This window comes from Odocoileus virginianus, chromosome 9 (genome assembly GCF_023699985.2).
Source record: "Odocoileus virginianus isolate 20LAN1187 ecotype Illinois chromosome 9, Ovbor_1.2, whole genome shotgun sequence".
Taxonomy (NCBI): Eukaryota; Metazoa; Chordata; class Mammalia; order Artiodactyla; family Cervidae; genus Odocoileus; species Odocoileus virginianus.
Window position 1 is genome coordinate 25,963,999 of NC_069682.1, and position 18,042 is coordinate 25,982,040.

Below are 18,042 nucleotides of genomic sequence, written 5' to 3' on the forward strand. Positions count from 1 at the left end.
TGTCCGTAAGTGCAGTTCAGTGACTTAGGGCATTACATGGTCATATCGTGGGTGTCAGGAACCTGCCTGTGGATTGAGGGATGAGCCTTCTGAATATTAATATCCCTGTATGTGAATTCTTGACCTCTGTTCTTTCCCCTGTACACATAATGTGGGATTTACTCAACTCAACTCAATTTACTCAGGAACTTGGAAGTGCAGATTCCACTTGGCAATCTCAAAAGGGTTTTGTAATAAGCCTTCAATGTGGGGATTATGGCCATTTGCTCTGTAACCCTTAGAAGGGAAATGCTTCCACTACAGTGGCCAGGTCTGCACAGGTGCAGGAAATAATCTCTGTAGTTGTCTGATTACCAGCATCCTTCTGATACAAAAGCAATTCTGGTTACATGTTGATTCTTAGCCCAGTGTTCTACCACTTCTGCTGCTGGAAACTGTGCTGCTTCTGAAGGTCTGTGGTCTAGCCTTGGATGAGTCTCTTACCCTAATCTTTAGTGCCTGAAAAGCTGGACCTCCCATGTCTGTTGCTGTTATCAATGCCCTTTATTCATTCATTCATCCTTGTGTGTAAACCTGTTTTCATCTTTGAGAGAGATGACCATTTCCTCCGAACTTGCCTCTCCATATTATAACCCCTGTGAGGTCAGCGTAGGAAACATCTACCCTTCCCCACCAGATCAAAAGATTAGGAAGGGTACTACTCAGCCCACAGCTTATTACACATATTCTGGAACTGTTCTTAACAACGGCAAAAATATTAGCATTTAATATGCATAATAGTGGTGACTAAACAACTTACAAGGTTCTCAGTCTATGAAGCTGTTAAAAAAAAAAGGGTTCTGAGTCAAAATATTATGTTATTAAAAACTTGGGTCCCAATGAATTCAAGAATAGGGAATCCCCTAAATCTTCTGTCAAGAGAGTACAATCCTGGACTACAGTAGTTTGTAGGATACAAAGAAAAGTCATATATTTAAGTTGGCTTTTGTCCATCCTTGTTTCTCCAAGTTTTGTTGCAACTCATATTGTAATAATATATGAGAGTTTAGAATCATTTCTTCTTCATTTTTTTTCCCCTGAGGCAAGGAATACAACTTTATTTGGAAAGCTGGCTGAACAAGAAGATAGCAGACTAACATCTCAAAACAACCATCTTCTTCTTCTTCATGTTTTAAAAATTAATTTTATTGGGGTATAGATTTATACTGTTATGTATGTTAGTTTCTGCTGTAAGCAAAGTGAAATCAGTTATACATATACATATATCCATTCTGTTTAAGATTCTCTTCCCACACAGGTCACTGAAAGTGAAAGTGTTAGCTGCTCAGTTGTGTCTGACTCTTTGTGACCCAATGGACTGTAGCCCGCCAAACTCCTCTGTCCGTGGAATTCTCCTCTCAAGAATGCTGGTGTGGTTTGCCATTCCTTTCTCCAGGGGATCTTCCCAACACAGGGATTGAACCTGGGTCTCCTGCATCACAGGCAGAGTTTTTTTTTTTTTTGGTTTTTTTTTTTACCATCTAAGCCATTAAGGAAGCCCCATATAGATCATTACAGAGTATTCATTCAGTAGAGTTTCCTGTGCTATACAGGAGATCCTTATTAGCTACCCATTTATATACAGCAGTTTGTATATATCAATCCCAACCTCCCAATTTATCCCTTCCCCCTTTGGTAACCAGAAGTTTGTTTTCCACATCTGTGACTGTATTTCTGTTTTGTAAATAAGTTCATCGGTAAATTTTTTTTTTAGATTCCACATACAAGTGATATCATATATTTGTCTTTCTCTGACTTACTTTACTCAGTATGACAGTCTCCATCCATATCACTGCAAATGGTGTCATTTTGTTCTTTTTTATGGCTGAGTAACATTCCTTTATATATATGTACAACATCTTTATCCATTTGTTTGTTGATGGACATTTAGGTTGCTTCCACGTTTTGTTTTGGTTTTTTTGGGGTGCTAAACTCAAAGCAATTGGTTCTATGGTCCTTGGGGGAGATACTTCTAGAGCATCTGAGGATTTGCCCATTCTTTCATTCACAAGGATTTATTTAGTGACCTATGTGCCAGGCCCTGGGCTGGGTGCTGGGGCTACACAGTGATCATGACACAGACCCAGCCCTCACACGGTCGACGGCTCCGGGAAATGCCAAGTAAACAGGCCACGGCAGTGAGTTGTGATGAGTTGTGACAGTAAGAGGGAAACCTCAGGGGCAAGAGCAAAAGTTAACGTCTCTGAGCAGGACTGTCAGCAGGGGGTCTTCCCAGGACAGACACCCTTCCCCCACCATGTCCTCTGCCTGCCTCTTATTTATAGAAGAACTTTAGCCTTCTCCAAGTTCCAGAAAATAAATTTAATCACAGAAGTGAGAAAATACAGAAACTAAGGAAATAAGCAAGACAAAATAATAATAGCTCAGCCATTAAACAATGTGAAGGACCTAAGGACCATAGATAATATTCTGAGCCATAGTCTTCGAGTTGCTCTGTAGATACTAACCCACCCCCTCACCAAGTGGAAGAAGTTAACTCTATGCTGACCACAAACACAAAGACCCCAGGTTGGCTGGAACCAGAAAGCTGATGATGCTGACTTCCAATTACCTCACTACAAACCAATCTGAAGAAAGTCCACACATTGATCACACCTCACCATGTGTTTAAAAGCCATTCCCTGAAAGCCCTTGGGGTGTTCAGGCCTTTCAAGCATTAGCTGCCAGGACTCCTATCTTGGTGAGTGGAAGTTGTTCAGTCGTGCCTGGCTCTTTGCGACCCTATAGACGATACAGTCCATGGAATTCTCCAGGACAGAATACTGGAGTGGGTAGCCTTTCCCTTCTCCAGGGGATCTTCCCAACCCAGGTTGAAGCCAGGTCTCTTGCATTGCAGGTGGATTCTTTACCAGCTGAGCCACAAGGGAAGCCCTTAGTACCTGCAATAAATGCTGCACTTCCTTTCACCACAATCTTGTTTCAGCAACCAGCCTTACTGTGTGTGGGTGAGCAGACCCAAGTCTGGTTGGGTAACGGTAAGACCCCGACCTGGGGGAAGAAGGAAAGTCTCGGAGGGAAAAGTGTCTTTGAATCTGGGAACTGAAAGCTTAACAGAAACTATCCAGGGACAGAGGTGAGGGCATGGGAAGGAGTGTTCCAGGAAGAGGGAATAACATTTGAAGCATGTTTGAAAAGGGATGGGAAGAGTATGAACTTCTCTTACTTGGTCCAATTAAACATTTTCTTGATGGTAAACGGTTGAAAATGCCCTTTCCAAAACTGCTGCACATCAGTAATTGCATCTCTTTTCAGTGACTTGAGACTACTTCAGATGCCCCCAACCATACCTCCCCAGAGCAAATCAGCCACCCGACTGTCATTTCACTGCCACTGAGGTGTCATTTCCTGTTTAAGAGGGTAGCTGCTTTCTAAGCCTCTAAGAGTTGATATTAAAAAGCATCTAAAACACACCAGACCACTCACCTCTCAGCATCTCAAGTTGACGCTTAACCATTTAAAGCTCCAAGTGCTTTATTAGTTTGTGATGCTGCTAACTGAAGAGATCTTGCTCACTTTATAGTCTTATCCACTGCCCCACCCTCCAATCCAAGCCAAAGTTTCAACTCTTATTAAGCCTGTGGTCCTCCGAATCTAGTCTAACAAGGACATAATCCTAAACATGGGAGAACAGTACAAGGGTAGATAAATTAATCACAGCATTTAGTAGTAACAGTAAAAATGTAATAGTGGAAAAACTGTAAAGAAATCTTCAATGGACCTAAATGAGTAAGTGACTCAATACTAATGGAATATCCATTTTTGGAATTTATGAAGCTATTCACAAAGATGACAATTTTCAGTAACTTGGAAAAGGCTAATGAAAGACAACATTAAGTGAAAAAAGAAAATACAGAGAATTAGTCACACATGATTGCAACTATGTAAGAAATACAAATATGAAAAGTGCTGGAAAGAAATCTACCAAAATGAGAACAGGAGTTGAACTGTTAATTGCGGTTTTGAGCTTCTTCCCACAGTTTCTCTCTTTCCTACACTGCATTTGTAACACCTTTAAAACTGAAATCTTATTAAAAGTAGTCACTCTTTAAGTTAGCAGTTTGAACATTTTCAAATCCCAGCAGCACATACATGGGAACATGAGATCTGAGTGCCTCTATGTAAATCTCCCCACGGGAGCATAGTTTTCCCTCGTGAATGAGCATGTGGGCATTGTTTCAACCCACTGATGAACTGCAGCATCTCCAGGGCAAATATGATGGAGGTTAAAGAGCACTGCCCTAAGAATATGATAGACACTGGAGAAGATTAAGCAAATGTGGTTAGAAAAGTTGGAGGTGAACAAGAGATTTGGAATTAAGTTCTTTAAATCAAGTTTGGAAACTTCACCATTCTTTAGGGCTCTGAGTAAAACAATGATACATATTTTTTGAAGCTGAACAAAACCAGGGTCCATTTCTAATGGACTAATTCTAATGCCTGGATTCTAATGCCTGCCCTGACTTCTCTGCCATGGATAAGTTCTTTGGGGATAAATGATTTCCTATGTGTCAACTAACATATAGATGATCAACAGTGATGGCAATGATGACCTCTGGGAGGGAGTTGGGGTTACTCAGCCTTTAGAGAGAAGACAGAGCCAGGAGATTGCTATTCTTTTGTCACACCTATGAAGGTTTAACTTGAAAATAATGAACTGTTTTCTGTAACTCGAGCAAGGAAGATGACAAAATCAGTCTTGTAGCAAGAGTTCTCTAGGTTATACTATAGCTAACTCCTTACATTCAGAAAGATTAGCTAATGGCAGTTGTGGAATTTCCTCTTCTAGAGATTTGTAACAATAGGTTTGATCTATATCTGGCCTTGAATGCCTTAGGGGTCCTGTACAAAGAAGCAGAATGAACAAAAATAGCGTGCAAGCATGTGCGTGTGCACACACACACACACACACACACACATACACACAAACACCATGGTGTGCCCCAATCTTCTCTCAGAGATTTTAATAGAGATTTTAAAATGATTTATTTTCTCACCCACCCTTCAGCTGAATCAATATCTGAACTGCATCAGTTGCAGAAAAAACTTAGAAAGTTGGCCAAGAGACATTTACCTGAACTAGGAGTTCCAGCTTCCGGTCATCAAGAAGATGTACTTGACATCGACGGCCCTCCGTCATCTAAGAAGAAAGACAAATGATGGTCACCAAGAGTCTAGTGGCCTTTCACAAGGTTAGAGGGTCCCCATGCTGGATGCCAGCAGGCACATTCCTCTGGGCAAAACCTCCCCTGGGAGCTGGAGACTATAAGGCCAAGAAACGGCAGGATTGGTTCATTCATTCAAAAATATTTATTGAACATTTTCTATGTGCCAGGTACTATTTTGGGAGCTGGTGCATAGTGGCACACAAGACTAGGTCCCTGTCCTCACGGAGGTTACATTCTTATGGGGGAGATATAAAATAAACTAGCAAATGCATATATAACATATTATCAGGTGGTAATAGTTCTTCATTCTTGAGTCACTCTTCAATAAGTTTATCACTGTGCATTAGGGTCACAGTTCAGTATCTGGTCTCTGCCACCTCCCAACTCATTCCCCTATTTGATCATAGGGAGCAAAAGACCACCCCACTGGCAACTGAACTTGATTTCTCTGTTAATCATCCCCTCTCCTCATATGACTCTAGTCCCTACAGAGCTGTCCCTTGTGTTACAGGAACCTGGGAGATAAAAGCTCACAGCTGAACCTGACCGCTCACCTTGTGCCATTCACCAATAACAAATCTGTACAATACAAAGAGCATCTTGGCAGGCAGCAGGAGACCAAGTCAAGTCTTAACCCTGCTGGTTATTGACTGCAGGACTTTGAACAAGCCTCTGTTCATCTCTGCACCCCCATCTCAGGTATTAAAATGAGTAGGTGGGCCCACTGGGGGCAATGGTAAATGTTTAACAACCAGCTTTCTGGAAGGAAAAAGCTTTCAGAATGCTTCCAAATTTGTAGCATTTGCTGGAGCCCTGGCATCATCCTCAAAGGAAATCCTCTGAAGACCAAGCTTTCTGGGAGATGTTAAGACAGCCACCAATCTAACCAAAAGACTCTTGCTGCTCCGAGAAGCTTCACCACGTCTGATTTCAAGCAACTGTCAGGACAACACGCAGAGTATTTCTAACAAACAGAGACAAAACACAGCACCTCCAGGTAGAATGATGCTGCGAGAGGGCAGGGAAGCTCCGTGCCTCTCCCCCATAATTTCCCCATGCGTTTCTTCTGTCGGGCTGTTCCTGGGTTTCATCCTTTTATAATAAACCAGTGGGGCTTTCCAGGTGGCTCAGTGGTAAAGAATCTCAGTGGTAAGAACAACAATAAAGCAGTAATCTAGTAAGTAGAAACAAAACAAGAAAAACCTAATACATACCACTTCAAGAATGGAGATACTAGCAAAGGCCAGTAAAATAATTAGGATGTGTTAAATTGATTTATTTAGTTATTATAGTACATATTAACTTTGTTCTAACATAACTTATTTAACTGTAAGCTTATATAATTTAGTGTTAATAATGGCTATGTTTTACAACTGGAGCACAGAATTCCTGAAAAGATAACAACTATGCTCACAAGTGAGTCTGAGCCACCCCAACACAGCTGCCTGGACCAGAAGACTTCACGATTCCTTCCAGTCTGTGGCTTTGCCTATGACTGTAGCCCCCACTGAAGCCACCTTGTCCTTCCCCAGCTATCAGCCATGTCATGCAGACCCAAAGGAAGGATGAACATGGACTGATTATGGCCTTGCCTCACTTCATGGGCATCGCAGTACCTTCTCAGGAGCGCTTTCTCCAGGAAACACAGAGAAGGCAGCCTCTTCTCTCCTTGCCCAACCCGGCTCCTTCCCTGACCACTGGCATGTGCAAAGCTGTTGTCTATTCCTACAAGAGAATTCTTTCTCCTTCCTGCAAAGAAGCCAACCAAGTCATAGTATTATTCATGCTTCCATCAAGTCATACTATCACTCATAGTTATTTATAAGAATATGATTCAGCCATAAGAAAGGAAATCTAGCCATTTATGACAACGTGGATGGACTTGTAGAGCATTATGCTAAGTAAAATAAGTCAGACAGGAAAAAATACTGTATGATCTCACTTATACGTAGAATCTAAAATAAACCAATGAAACCAAAAAGCCATGAACTCCTAGATACTGAGAACATGTTGGTGGTTGCCAGAAACAGGAGAATGGGGGTGGGGGTGAAAACTGGGTGAAGGTGGTCAAAAAGTACAAGCTTCCAGTTAAAGTAAGTAAGACTTGGGTAGGTACTATACAGTCTGCTGACTATAATGAACAATACAATATTGTATATTTGAAGACAGCAGATATCAAAAGTTCTCATCACAAGAAAAAAATTTTGTAACTTATTTAGATGTTAACTAGATTTATTCTGGGGATCACTTAACAGCATATACAGGGATTAAATTATGCTGTATGCCTGAATATAATCTTATAAGCCAACTATATCTCAATTTTTTTAAAAAGGAAAACTTTTACAAAGTGAATAAAAAACTTGGCTGGAAAAAAAAAATCCATCAGTTTCATTTCAATCATTGCCCAATCTAAGTTCAAAGAAAGCTACTCTAATTTTAAATTATGCTAAAATATATGCTGCCATACCAAAATGTATAAATTATTCTTTTAACAAAAAAGAGCACCCAAAATGTTCACATTTCAATAGAGCAGCTGACAGCAACTGCACAGGCATTTTGGATAACATTTTAGATATTCAGCAATTCGGTTCTTACTAGGACGAACTCAAGGTCAACAGAGAGGGAGTTTAGGAAGGCGACTGCTACAACCATCGTGAATATCATTTTGGAATTCCTTTAAAAACATTTATGAATATTAATGGTTTGAGAAACTTTTCTGAAGGGTGGGGACAACATTTTTTAATTTTTAAATTGATTTTAATTGGCGGATAATTGCTTTAATGTTGTATTGGTTTCTGCCACACAACAGTGTGAATCAGTCATATGTATACATATATCTCCTCTCTCTTGCAACCCTCTCCCACCCTCCCCATCCCATCCTGTCCCTCTAGGCTGTCACAAAGCACCAGGTTGAGTTCCTTGCATTATACAGCAATTTCAAAGCTAAGGACAATTTTAAGGAATTTTAAGAAATTCTGTTTGTTCTTTCCATATATAAAACACAAAGTTCTGAACTTCTTTATGCTGTAAACAGTTAAGGGTATAAACATGTTCTTGAGTTACTTACTCACATTCTAATAAGTTGTATAAAAACCAAGGAAAATCGGTATCCAACAGACATTACTATATCAAATAAAGTTCTATTCATGGCCATAAAGAAAAGGTAGCCTTATCATTTTTCTTAAAATATCTCCAAACTTGCAAAGTGTGACGTGACCCTGAGTTCATACCCATATCTAAGGTCAGACTCACATGCCTGAGTCTCATTTTCATCTGAAACATACAATTCCATTCCCTGCATCTCATCTTATCTGCTCAGACATTTAAAGAAGTAGCTGTACATTCAGATGTTAAGATCTACCCAAGGATCTTCCAACGTCATTCTTCCCTTAAACAAAATCTCACTACTAAATCTTGGGGGATTTACAAGCACACTCCCTATTCTAATAGGAAATTTGGTTCCCTGGTGGCTCAGATGGTAAAGTGTTTGCCTGCAATGCGGGAGACCTGGGTTCAATCCCTGGGTCAAGAAGATCCCCTGGAGAAGGAAATGGCAACCCACTCCAGTATTCTTGCCTGGAAAATTCCACGGACGGAGGAGCCTGGTGGGCTACAGTCCATGAGGCTGCAAAGAGTTGGACATGACTGAGCGACTTCATTTTCCCTTTTGGAAGGCAAACTGCCCCTGAGAAAAATCTGCACAGAGAAGTGAGTCTAAACAGAAACTCAACTTTGAGTCATCATGTTTTTGAAAGCACAGCTTTCTTTTGACAGCACAGCTGTGGCTCTTTTTTTCCTCAAAAAGGAGACCTGTTTGTTGTTCCACATGGATGGAAAATAGGAGCATCTTGCTTTCATCATCAGCTGAGAAAAGGTTTGCCATCCTGGGTGTGTGTAGAGAGAGAGTGGCTGGACATCTGTAGCTTTGTCTGGCTTCCCAGGCACAGTGAAATTTTCTTCTGAATACTAACAATTGCAAACTAATACTGCTTTCCTTGTTCTCATTTTCAGCTGCTCGGGCACAACTGGAGGGCTGGCATTGCCCTCAAAGGAAATCCTTTCGGAGAACAAGGCATCTTGCAGATGTCAGCTGGCTACCTCTCCAGCCATGAATCGACTTGTTACAGAACAATTCTATACCAAGCAGATGCCTGCCAAGTGCACTGTGATGCCAAAGGATACACAGAATAGTGTTATTTTGGAAATAATGTGCCCGCTCCATTTATCCAACTTCGCTGTTAAGACATACAGTGAATCACGAAAACTACGCACAAACATGGAAATGCATGTATGATACAAGCTTAAGTGAACACAGCAGAATATGAAATGTGTACTATAAAGGTAGCCAATAAAATTGTGGGAATTAAGAGGCCAAAATAAAATAATTATGTGCTGGGGTAGCAGGTTTATGGGTGGTCCTACACCTCCACCCAAATACGACCTCACATCTTTTTTTTCTTTCTCAGTTAAAAAATGTAAAAAAGAAACTTTATCTGGAAAAATGAAGGACTCTGCCTGAGGTCAGCTATAAGAAATGGAGCTTGAGAGGCTTCCTTCTCAGTAAATTCATTTTAGATTGCCTGAGAGATACTAAAATTAATTTTTAATTAGAGTTTTGTTGACTTACAATGTTGTATTAATTTCTGATGTACAGCAAAGAAAATCAGCCATACATACAACTACTCTGTTCCAGACTCCATTCCCATATAGCTTATCACAGAGCACCAAACAGCGTTCCCTGTGCTGTAGAGTAGGTCTTTATCAGTTGTCTGTTTTACATACCACAGTGTGGAGACGTGAATCCCAGTCTCCCAATTTATCTCTCTCCGCCCCTTGGAAACCGTAATTTTGTTTTCTACATCTGTGACTCAATTTCTGTTTTGTAAATAAGTTCATTTGTACCAATTTTCTATGATTTTAACATACCAAGGCACACTAATTAATGTACAAGTGAGAATTACAATGGTCACAGACATTAGAACTCTTAAGACTGAAGGTCTCCCACCTTCTCTCCCTGAAGGAGGGAAACTGACTGTGACCAGGAGGGGTCCAGGGAATGCAGAATGTGAAATGGGGGATTAGAAGTATCTGTGTTTGAGGGCCTCCATCCACCAGAGCCTGACATATTCCTGATGGCAGAGGGGGTCTGTCCCAATATGACAGAGGGGTCCCCTCTGCAGGGTGTTACTGAAAAACAACTACCTAACCAGAGACGAAAAACTCCCCCAAAGGGTGATTTTGAAGAGCTGTACATGAAGAGGTACCGGGTACCGAGTTCATCATGTGAAAACATGCTTCGTTAGGAATATATTCTCTTCAAATTCAAAACAAAGTAAACCCAGATTCAATATTCTTCTCATTATCACCCTTTCCTCTATCTAACAGCCCCCTCTCCCTCTCTGAGTCATTTCTTGGATGTCCGCTCTGCCCTATTCTTGTCACTTTTCAAGTAATGGATCTACTATGCTATACACACTACAAAGAAATAGCCCTAGTTCCCCTGTTAATAATATTTTCATAGAAAACTAATGATATTGTGCCAAAGACGGCAGGGTAACAGATCTTGAACTTAGAAAAACGTATGCTTTTTAAAAAATTAAAATAAATTAACACATGTTACCATGATATTTCCTGAGATTAATTTATACTGGAACCGTTACCACTAAGACACTGGGGGCTGGGGAGAGTGTAGGGACGGGGAGGAGAGCCAGGGTCACCGTTACCACATGACTACTCGTTCTGTGCCTAGTAAGTTACCACGTTGCAACTCATATTCATTCTAGAGATAATAATTTATGGAGCAATAAAATAAGAAATATTAAAGACTCATTGGAATTGCATGAAACAAAGAATTAACATTTCCAAAGCATACTTAGGAAAACTATCAATACTCCTCCAAACACCCTGAAATCGTATCCTTTTTTTTAATTTTAATTTTATTTATTTATTTATTTTATTTGTATGCAGGACAGAAAAAGAGACACAGATGTATAGAAATCTTATCCTTTAAAACATTATCATTGGAACTTCCTTGGCAGTCCAGTGGTTAATGCTTCGCCTTCCAATGCAAGGGGTGTAGGTTCGCTGTCTGGTTGGGGAACTAAGATCCCACATGCCACAGGGCCAAAAAACCAAAACATAAATCAGAAGCAATATTGTAACAAATTCAGTAAAGAATGGGGCATCCTGAGGATACCTCACAGTCTGCCCTCTGACCCAGGCCCCTCTGTGGCTCAGAAGGAAATTCCAGATTCATGACGATGAGTTCCCAGGGCAACTCATTGTTGGAGCATCTGCTCTTTGGGTCACCTCAACGTGTCACATCCCTTCAGTTTCCTCTGCAGACAAATGAAGACCAGGGACTCTCCTAAGTACCAGAAAGTCACAGGATTCCAGAATCTCTAGAATCACGAAGCTGTCGTACCCAGGAGACGAATAAACACAGCACATCCACAGCAGCCTCAAGAAAGTCAACCCCACAGTAAATAAATTCACAGAAAGGATATTAAACAAATTAAAAGTTATTTAAAATATTCATTGTTGGGACTTCCTTGGCAGTCCAGTGGTTAAGAATTCACCTGCCAAAGCAGGGGACATGGGTTCGATCCGTGGTCCGGGAAGATCATATACCATGAGGCAACTAAGCCCGTCGGCCACAAGAGAAGCCACCGCAATAAGAACTCCATACACCGCAACTCTGCAACTAGAGTCCCTGTTCCCTGCAACCAGAGAAAGCCCACACACAGCAACAAAGACCCAGCACAGCCAGAAATAAGTGAATTATTAATTTTTCAAAAAATTGTTAACAAATACTCATCCATCTGCTACCCACATCTAACCTGTGCCATGGAAATACCAGATATAATAAGCTATTGTAATATTATAATAAAGTAAAAGTGCATAAGGAGCCTCTGCCCAGAACCTTTAAGAAAAATTGAAAGGTATATTGTCTTTTTTATTATAATTTTTCCTTCTGTCTGATTTATCTCAAGTGACATCATATTAAAATCAAGAAGCTAATGGAAAGAAAGAAGATACCAGGTACTAGATAGCAGAAGCCTGATTCAGGGAGAATGACCTTGTCCTCACTTTGCTCCATGACCTCTGGCAAATTATTTCACCTCGGTCTGTCTTTACTACGAGTCTCCGAGGTACAGGACACACACAGGCATGTCCTTGAGGTTCTTGGCTGCTGAATACAGTTGGAACTGATAAAACCCAGATGAAAATGATTAAATGTGTGTCTTTATTAGAAACAAATTCATGTGGCAATGCATTGTAATAAGAACTGAAACAGTCTAGCATTCTTCAAAGCTTGACCAGCTGCAAGTGTGCATTTGATGAGGTCATGAGCATAGTCAGTGGTTCACTGGAGGATCTTTGGAAAGCAAATTGTGGTGGTGGTGATGCTGCTGTCTGGGTCTCTCTGCCTCCAGCAAAAGGGAACTGGGTTTTCTCTGGTAACGCAGGAAGAGAAGTAATGGTGTTGTGGAGCACTAAGGGCTGGGGACAACAGAGAGCTGCCGTGGCCCCGTGTGTCACAGGGAAGAAGAAATCTGACTCCATATTGGATCTTTCTTTTTCTTTAACCTTTGTATTCTATTGCTTGAACGAATGCTGCCTACAGTCTGAAATATATAGGACACCCCATTCTCAAGGCTCTGACCTTTAAAGGTGTAACTTTTCTATTCATTTAGAGATAAAAAGTTGCAAAATAGAGAACATTTATCTTGTTGAAGGTTTATAGGAACACTGTGACCAGAACTATGGTGACAGCTGCAAGACCAAAGGATTCCAACATCAGGAAGTTGGCAACAACCAACCACACCCCATCCCCTTCAGTATAAAAGAAGCCTGAATTCTAATTAAAGCAAGCTGGTTCTTTTGGACATGAGTCCACCATCTCTTTGATCTGCTGGTTTTCTGAGTAAAGGCTGTTTGTTGCTCCAACAACTCATCTCTTGATTTATTAGACTGTCATGCAGCGAACAGTACAAGCTCTGACTTGGTAACAGGTGGACAATTTTAGTCCCCAATTCTGCTGTCCTGCAGACCACTGCTCTGTGTGATCAAGCCACGAGTCCTACTGGACCATCATTTCAATCCTCTCCAGATGGGGCCGCAGGTGAGAGGGTCAAAAAATTCTTGGGGCATAAAGTTGAGATAATGAGGGATAGACTTAGAAAGTCAAAGGAGAGGACAGCCAGTCCACTGATGGGCTCATGTGATCCCAGTGAGGAGGAGCTCCCAGCCAGAGCTCTGTTGTAGGATGTAGGGAAGGAGGGGACATTTTTTTCTCTTCCAACAAGACACTGCAATCTGAGGACAAGCTATAGACATGGAGGTTTGACAGGTGTGTCTCAGATCCAGAAGGTCAAGGCCCAAGAGGGGCATTTCAGTCCAGGGCTAGAGTGTGACAATCAGACTCTCCTGTCTGAGAGCCAACTACATAGTCAGGATGAAAAGGACACTGGGAAAGCCACACGCATGGGCCCTGGTTATGCACCACAGACACCCGTTAAGTGAAAGAAAGTGAAAATGAAAGTCGCACAGTCGTGTCCAATTCTTTGCAACACCATGGACTATACTGTCCATGGAATTCTCCAAGCCAGAATACTGGAGTGAGTAGCCATTCCCTTCTCCAGGGAATCTTCTCAACCCAGGGATTGAACCCAGGTCTCCCGCACTGCAGGTGAACTCTTTGCCAGCTGAGCCACCAGGGAAGCCCAGACACCTGCTAAGTGACCACAGAATAGTGATGATACTACAGTTCAGTTAACAGACGTGAACGGAAGTGCAGGTGAGGCATCCAGTTCCTGGAAGGCAGCAATACTTTCTGAATTACATTCTAACCAGCTGGACACTGAAAGAAGACTGACCTGGTCATCACACTTGGCTCCTGCTGCTGCCAGAGCATCTTCCAAAGACAACGATTTTCGTGACCAACATTTTGAGTACATTAGCAAGATCTCAATCTGCTAGTCTATCCAAAATACACCTATTAACACATTCACCTCATTCACAGCACATCTATAGGCAAGCTTTTGCTTTCTACCCAAAAAAGTTGTTTCCACACAACTTTGGTTCTGCAAGTAGAACAACTAAGGTCTTTGAAGATCCATGGAGACTCCACGCTACTTGATGTTGTATTATCATGATCATTATTGTATGTATTATATGTATGTATGTATTATTATGATCAATATTATGATCATTATGGAGAGGGCTGGGCAAAAGGAATGGAGATTTCTCATAAGTGAAGGTGAGCTGGGAGTTTCGACATGAGAGGGAATCCTGGGAAGTCTGGGCAGAGGATGTCTGGGAACAGAGGTGGGGATGTGTAGACAGCAGGATTCTGAGCAGATCTGGACAGAAGGCCCCTGGGGAATAAAGGCCCCAGAAGGAGATTCCTGAGGAGGTTGTAAAACATCTCCTGTTGATTACACACTGTTGCTACCACTTGTGAGAGACTAATACCTGAATGCTGGATCATGAGCCCTCTGAGATCTGGCCTCATTTCACCTAACCTGCTTTTTTTTGGTTTCCAAATGCTCTCCTTCCTCCCTAACCCCATCCCCGCAATTCTAAGACCAGTCCAAGTCCAGGACTCAACTGCCCTGGACTTCTAGGTTCTGTTCCTCTGAGGGCCACCCTTGTTTCCAGGCCCAGCCCATGCCATCTCTTTGGCCTGGAACCACTTTCTCTTCCCTCATGTCCCCAGAGGACAATCCCTGCCTGCCTGTTCCAGACTGCACACAGAGCCATGGGCTAGAGACACAGCAGTGACCAAAGGAAATTTCATCTTGTTTCTCGGAGGTCACTAGTTTAAGGAAAAGATGGACGTGACTTTCACTCATTCTTCCAGACTCTATGATGATGCACAAGCTTTCTCTGCCCCGCTGGCCACCGGTGGCGGGGGGCGGGCAGTGTGATTTCCCAGCCTGGTCTGGCAGCCCTGATGCCAGGCCTCGAGCCTCCCCTGCCTCTGTCCTCCCCAGGTCACTGTGCCAGGGCTTAGAGAAGATGGGAGGAAGGCTCCGGGGTGGGACCACCTAGGTTCGTGTCTTATCCCAGCTTCACCAGGGGCTAGGGTGTGAACCCACAAGAACTTCACCAACTTGTGCCTCACTCCTCAGTCTCTGAAATGGAGACCATCCTCATGCCAACCTCGTGGGGCTGCCAAAAGGCATAACCAAGTTAATGCACACAGTGTGTGGAACTCTGCTTGGCACAGAAGGCTCTAGTTTGGGAAGGTGATGTTTGTCTGAGCAGCACTGTCAGACAGATGAGAGACAATGTGTCCTGACCTGCAGCATGGAATGTGGTTTTCATTAATGATGCACACACCCCTCCCCTACAGATACAGGACAGCCTTGATGAGGCTGCAACTTTTTGCCACTCACACTAGGCTAGGCTGTCCATTACTGTGGCCGGGTGGGAGGGGGCGATGGGCCAGGTGGGTATCTTTTGGATAGCTATTCCCTGCACTGAGTAAGTACCAGGCCTTCACAGAGCAAAGTCCCTGGGGCCCTGGTCATGTGTCAGAATCCATGAGAGCTGATGGAAGGCATGTCAGAGCCAGTGGAGGAATGGAGGTTTAGGGGTGTCAGTACCCCACGTTGACATTGGCGGGGACCACAAGAACTGCTGGGCAACACACAGTCTGTTATCAGAGGAGGAGATGAAGCCCTCCTGCTGCCAAAGAGACCCCGCCTGATTCTCTCAGCAGATTCAGGGTGTTCTTTTTTTTTCAGGTGTTATTCTTACTGACAACTGTGTCAGTAACACAGGTGCCCATGAAGACATCCTTCAAAGGTGACTGAGAAGGTATAAAACCCAAAGAAACAAAACATGCAAAGGAGGCAGCAAGAACCCTTCTAACCCATCCAACATTCCAGGGTTCTCCTTGAGGTGAGCAAAGAAGAAAGAAAATGACACCTGTGCTTAGGCAGGTGGAGTTCTGACTTCAGTGTCTCAGAGATAAGAGTGTTGGTGGACCTGAGGGATGGGATGGGGAGGGAGGTGGGAGGGGGGTTCAGGACAGGGGACACATCTACACCCATGGCTGATATATGGCAAAAATCACTACAATATTGTAAAGCAATTAGAGACTAATTAAAATACATTAATTAATCTAAAAAAGAAACCATAAAAGTTATAAGAAAAAAAGAAGAGTGTTGGGTGGAATGGAGATGCTTCTTCCATAGGAAAAGGCAAGTATCTACACTTTCCTTTGTTCTGATGACTGCACTTGGATTTTTTATAGAAAAGGACAGATGGGTATTCCTATGGGGGCCCCAGACTCAAGGAAAATGGTTTTAAAATCCAGAAAAAAAGATGAGGTTGACTCTGTGGATCTGCAAGAATATCATTTGCATGAGATCGAAATTTCAATACAAAAATTTTAAAGATAAAAATAACATAATAAAAATAAAATTGAATGAGAAAGTGAAGATTCTGACACTGAAAGAACACAAAGTATGTGCATGGAGAATTCACGAAGGAATTTAGTATAGTATATAATTTAGTATATTTTAGTATAAAATATAGATTTTAGTATAATATATACAACATGTCAAGGGCATGAAATACATTATGTATGTGATGGAAATAGATGAGAAAGTGTCACAACCCTAGAGGGACAGAGTTGGAAAACTGAAGCAAAGGTTTAAAATGAGGAACATCTAAGGACAATAGAAGAGCCTTTCAAGATACGTCCCCAGAAATAAAGTGAGAAAAGGAATGCTTTCATTGTTTGGCACCAATAAATCTTTGTTAAAAGATGAGCTTCTGGACCACTTAGATCCTGCTTAGTTTCAATCTCCTCACCAAGAAGGTAAATGGTAGGACTAATGACTAAAAGAACGTAAACTGGACTTGCCTGTGGTGCAGAAGTTGAGAATGTGCCTGCCATTCCCGGGGATGTGGGTTCAATCCCTGGTCGGGCAGATCCCACATGCTGTGAGGCAGCCAAGCCTGTGTGCTGCAACTACTGAGCCTGTGCTCCAGAGCCCAGGCGTTCCAACTGCTGAGGTCCGCACACACAGAGCCCAGACTCCACCACCCAGAGGAGCCACCACACGGAGAAGCCCAAGCACCACAACTAGAGAAAGCCCACCGCAGCAACGAAGACCCAGCACAGCCAAAACAGAGTTCATTAGTTAAAAAAACTGTTAAGAACACAAACTGTACTTCTTTCCCCAGAATAAATTCCAAGTGGTTCATACAGTGAAATATTAAAACAGACATAGGCTTATATCACGTCTTTTTAAGTATAAAAGCAATGGATGGGCCAAAAGGGAAAAATGTATACATTTGATTACATTTTAAAATTATTTTTCAAAAAAGTAATTTTACTCTGTAAATCACCATAAGCAAAAAGAAAAAGCAAATGCCAAGTTGGTATGGTTAAAAACTATAAAGTGATTAATATGTTAAAGATAAAATTATTTAATTATTAGATGATTATAAGTTAAGTAGAAGACTACTAATATCCTAGGAAATTAAACTGCAAATGGCTGAAGAGTTCACAGGCTTTCCTGATAGCTCAGCTGTTCAAGAATCCGCCTGCAATGCAGGAGACCCTGGTTCGATTCCTGGGTCGGAAAGAGTCCCTGGAGAAGGGGTAGGCTACCCACTCTAGGTAGCCAGGTGGCTTGGGCTTCCCAGGTGGCTCAGATGGTAAAGAATCTGCCTGCAATGTGGGCAGACTCACACTGCAGAGTTCATCTCCTTTGATAATAATTTCTCCTCTAGAAGAGATCTATCCATCTCTCTAGTAATCCAGAGAGTAAACCAGTGACCAACCCTCATGAAA

The 18,042-nt window shown here is 42.1% G+C and overlaps 1 protein-coding gene across 9 annotated transcripts in view; it reads right to left on the minus strand.

Annotated features, from left to right (window-relative positions):
- Positions 1–18,042, minus strand: part of FRMD4A (FERM domain containing 4A) — a 683,539-nt gene that overhangs the window by 217,157 nt on the left and 448,340 nt on the right. For all 9 annotated transcript variants that reach the window (XM_020881295.2, XM_020881294.2, XM_020881296.2 and 6 more), the window contains one exon: positions 5,132–5,197. In XM_020881295.2, the coding sequence (XP_020736954.2) occupies positions 5,132–5,197 (66 nt within the window). The remainder of the gene's footprint in view (positions 1–5,131; positions 5,198–18,042) is intronic.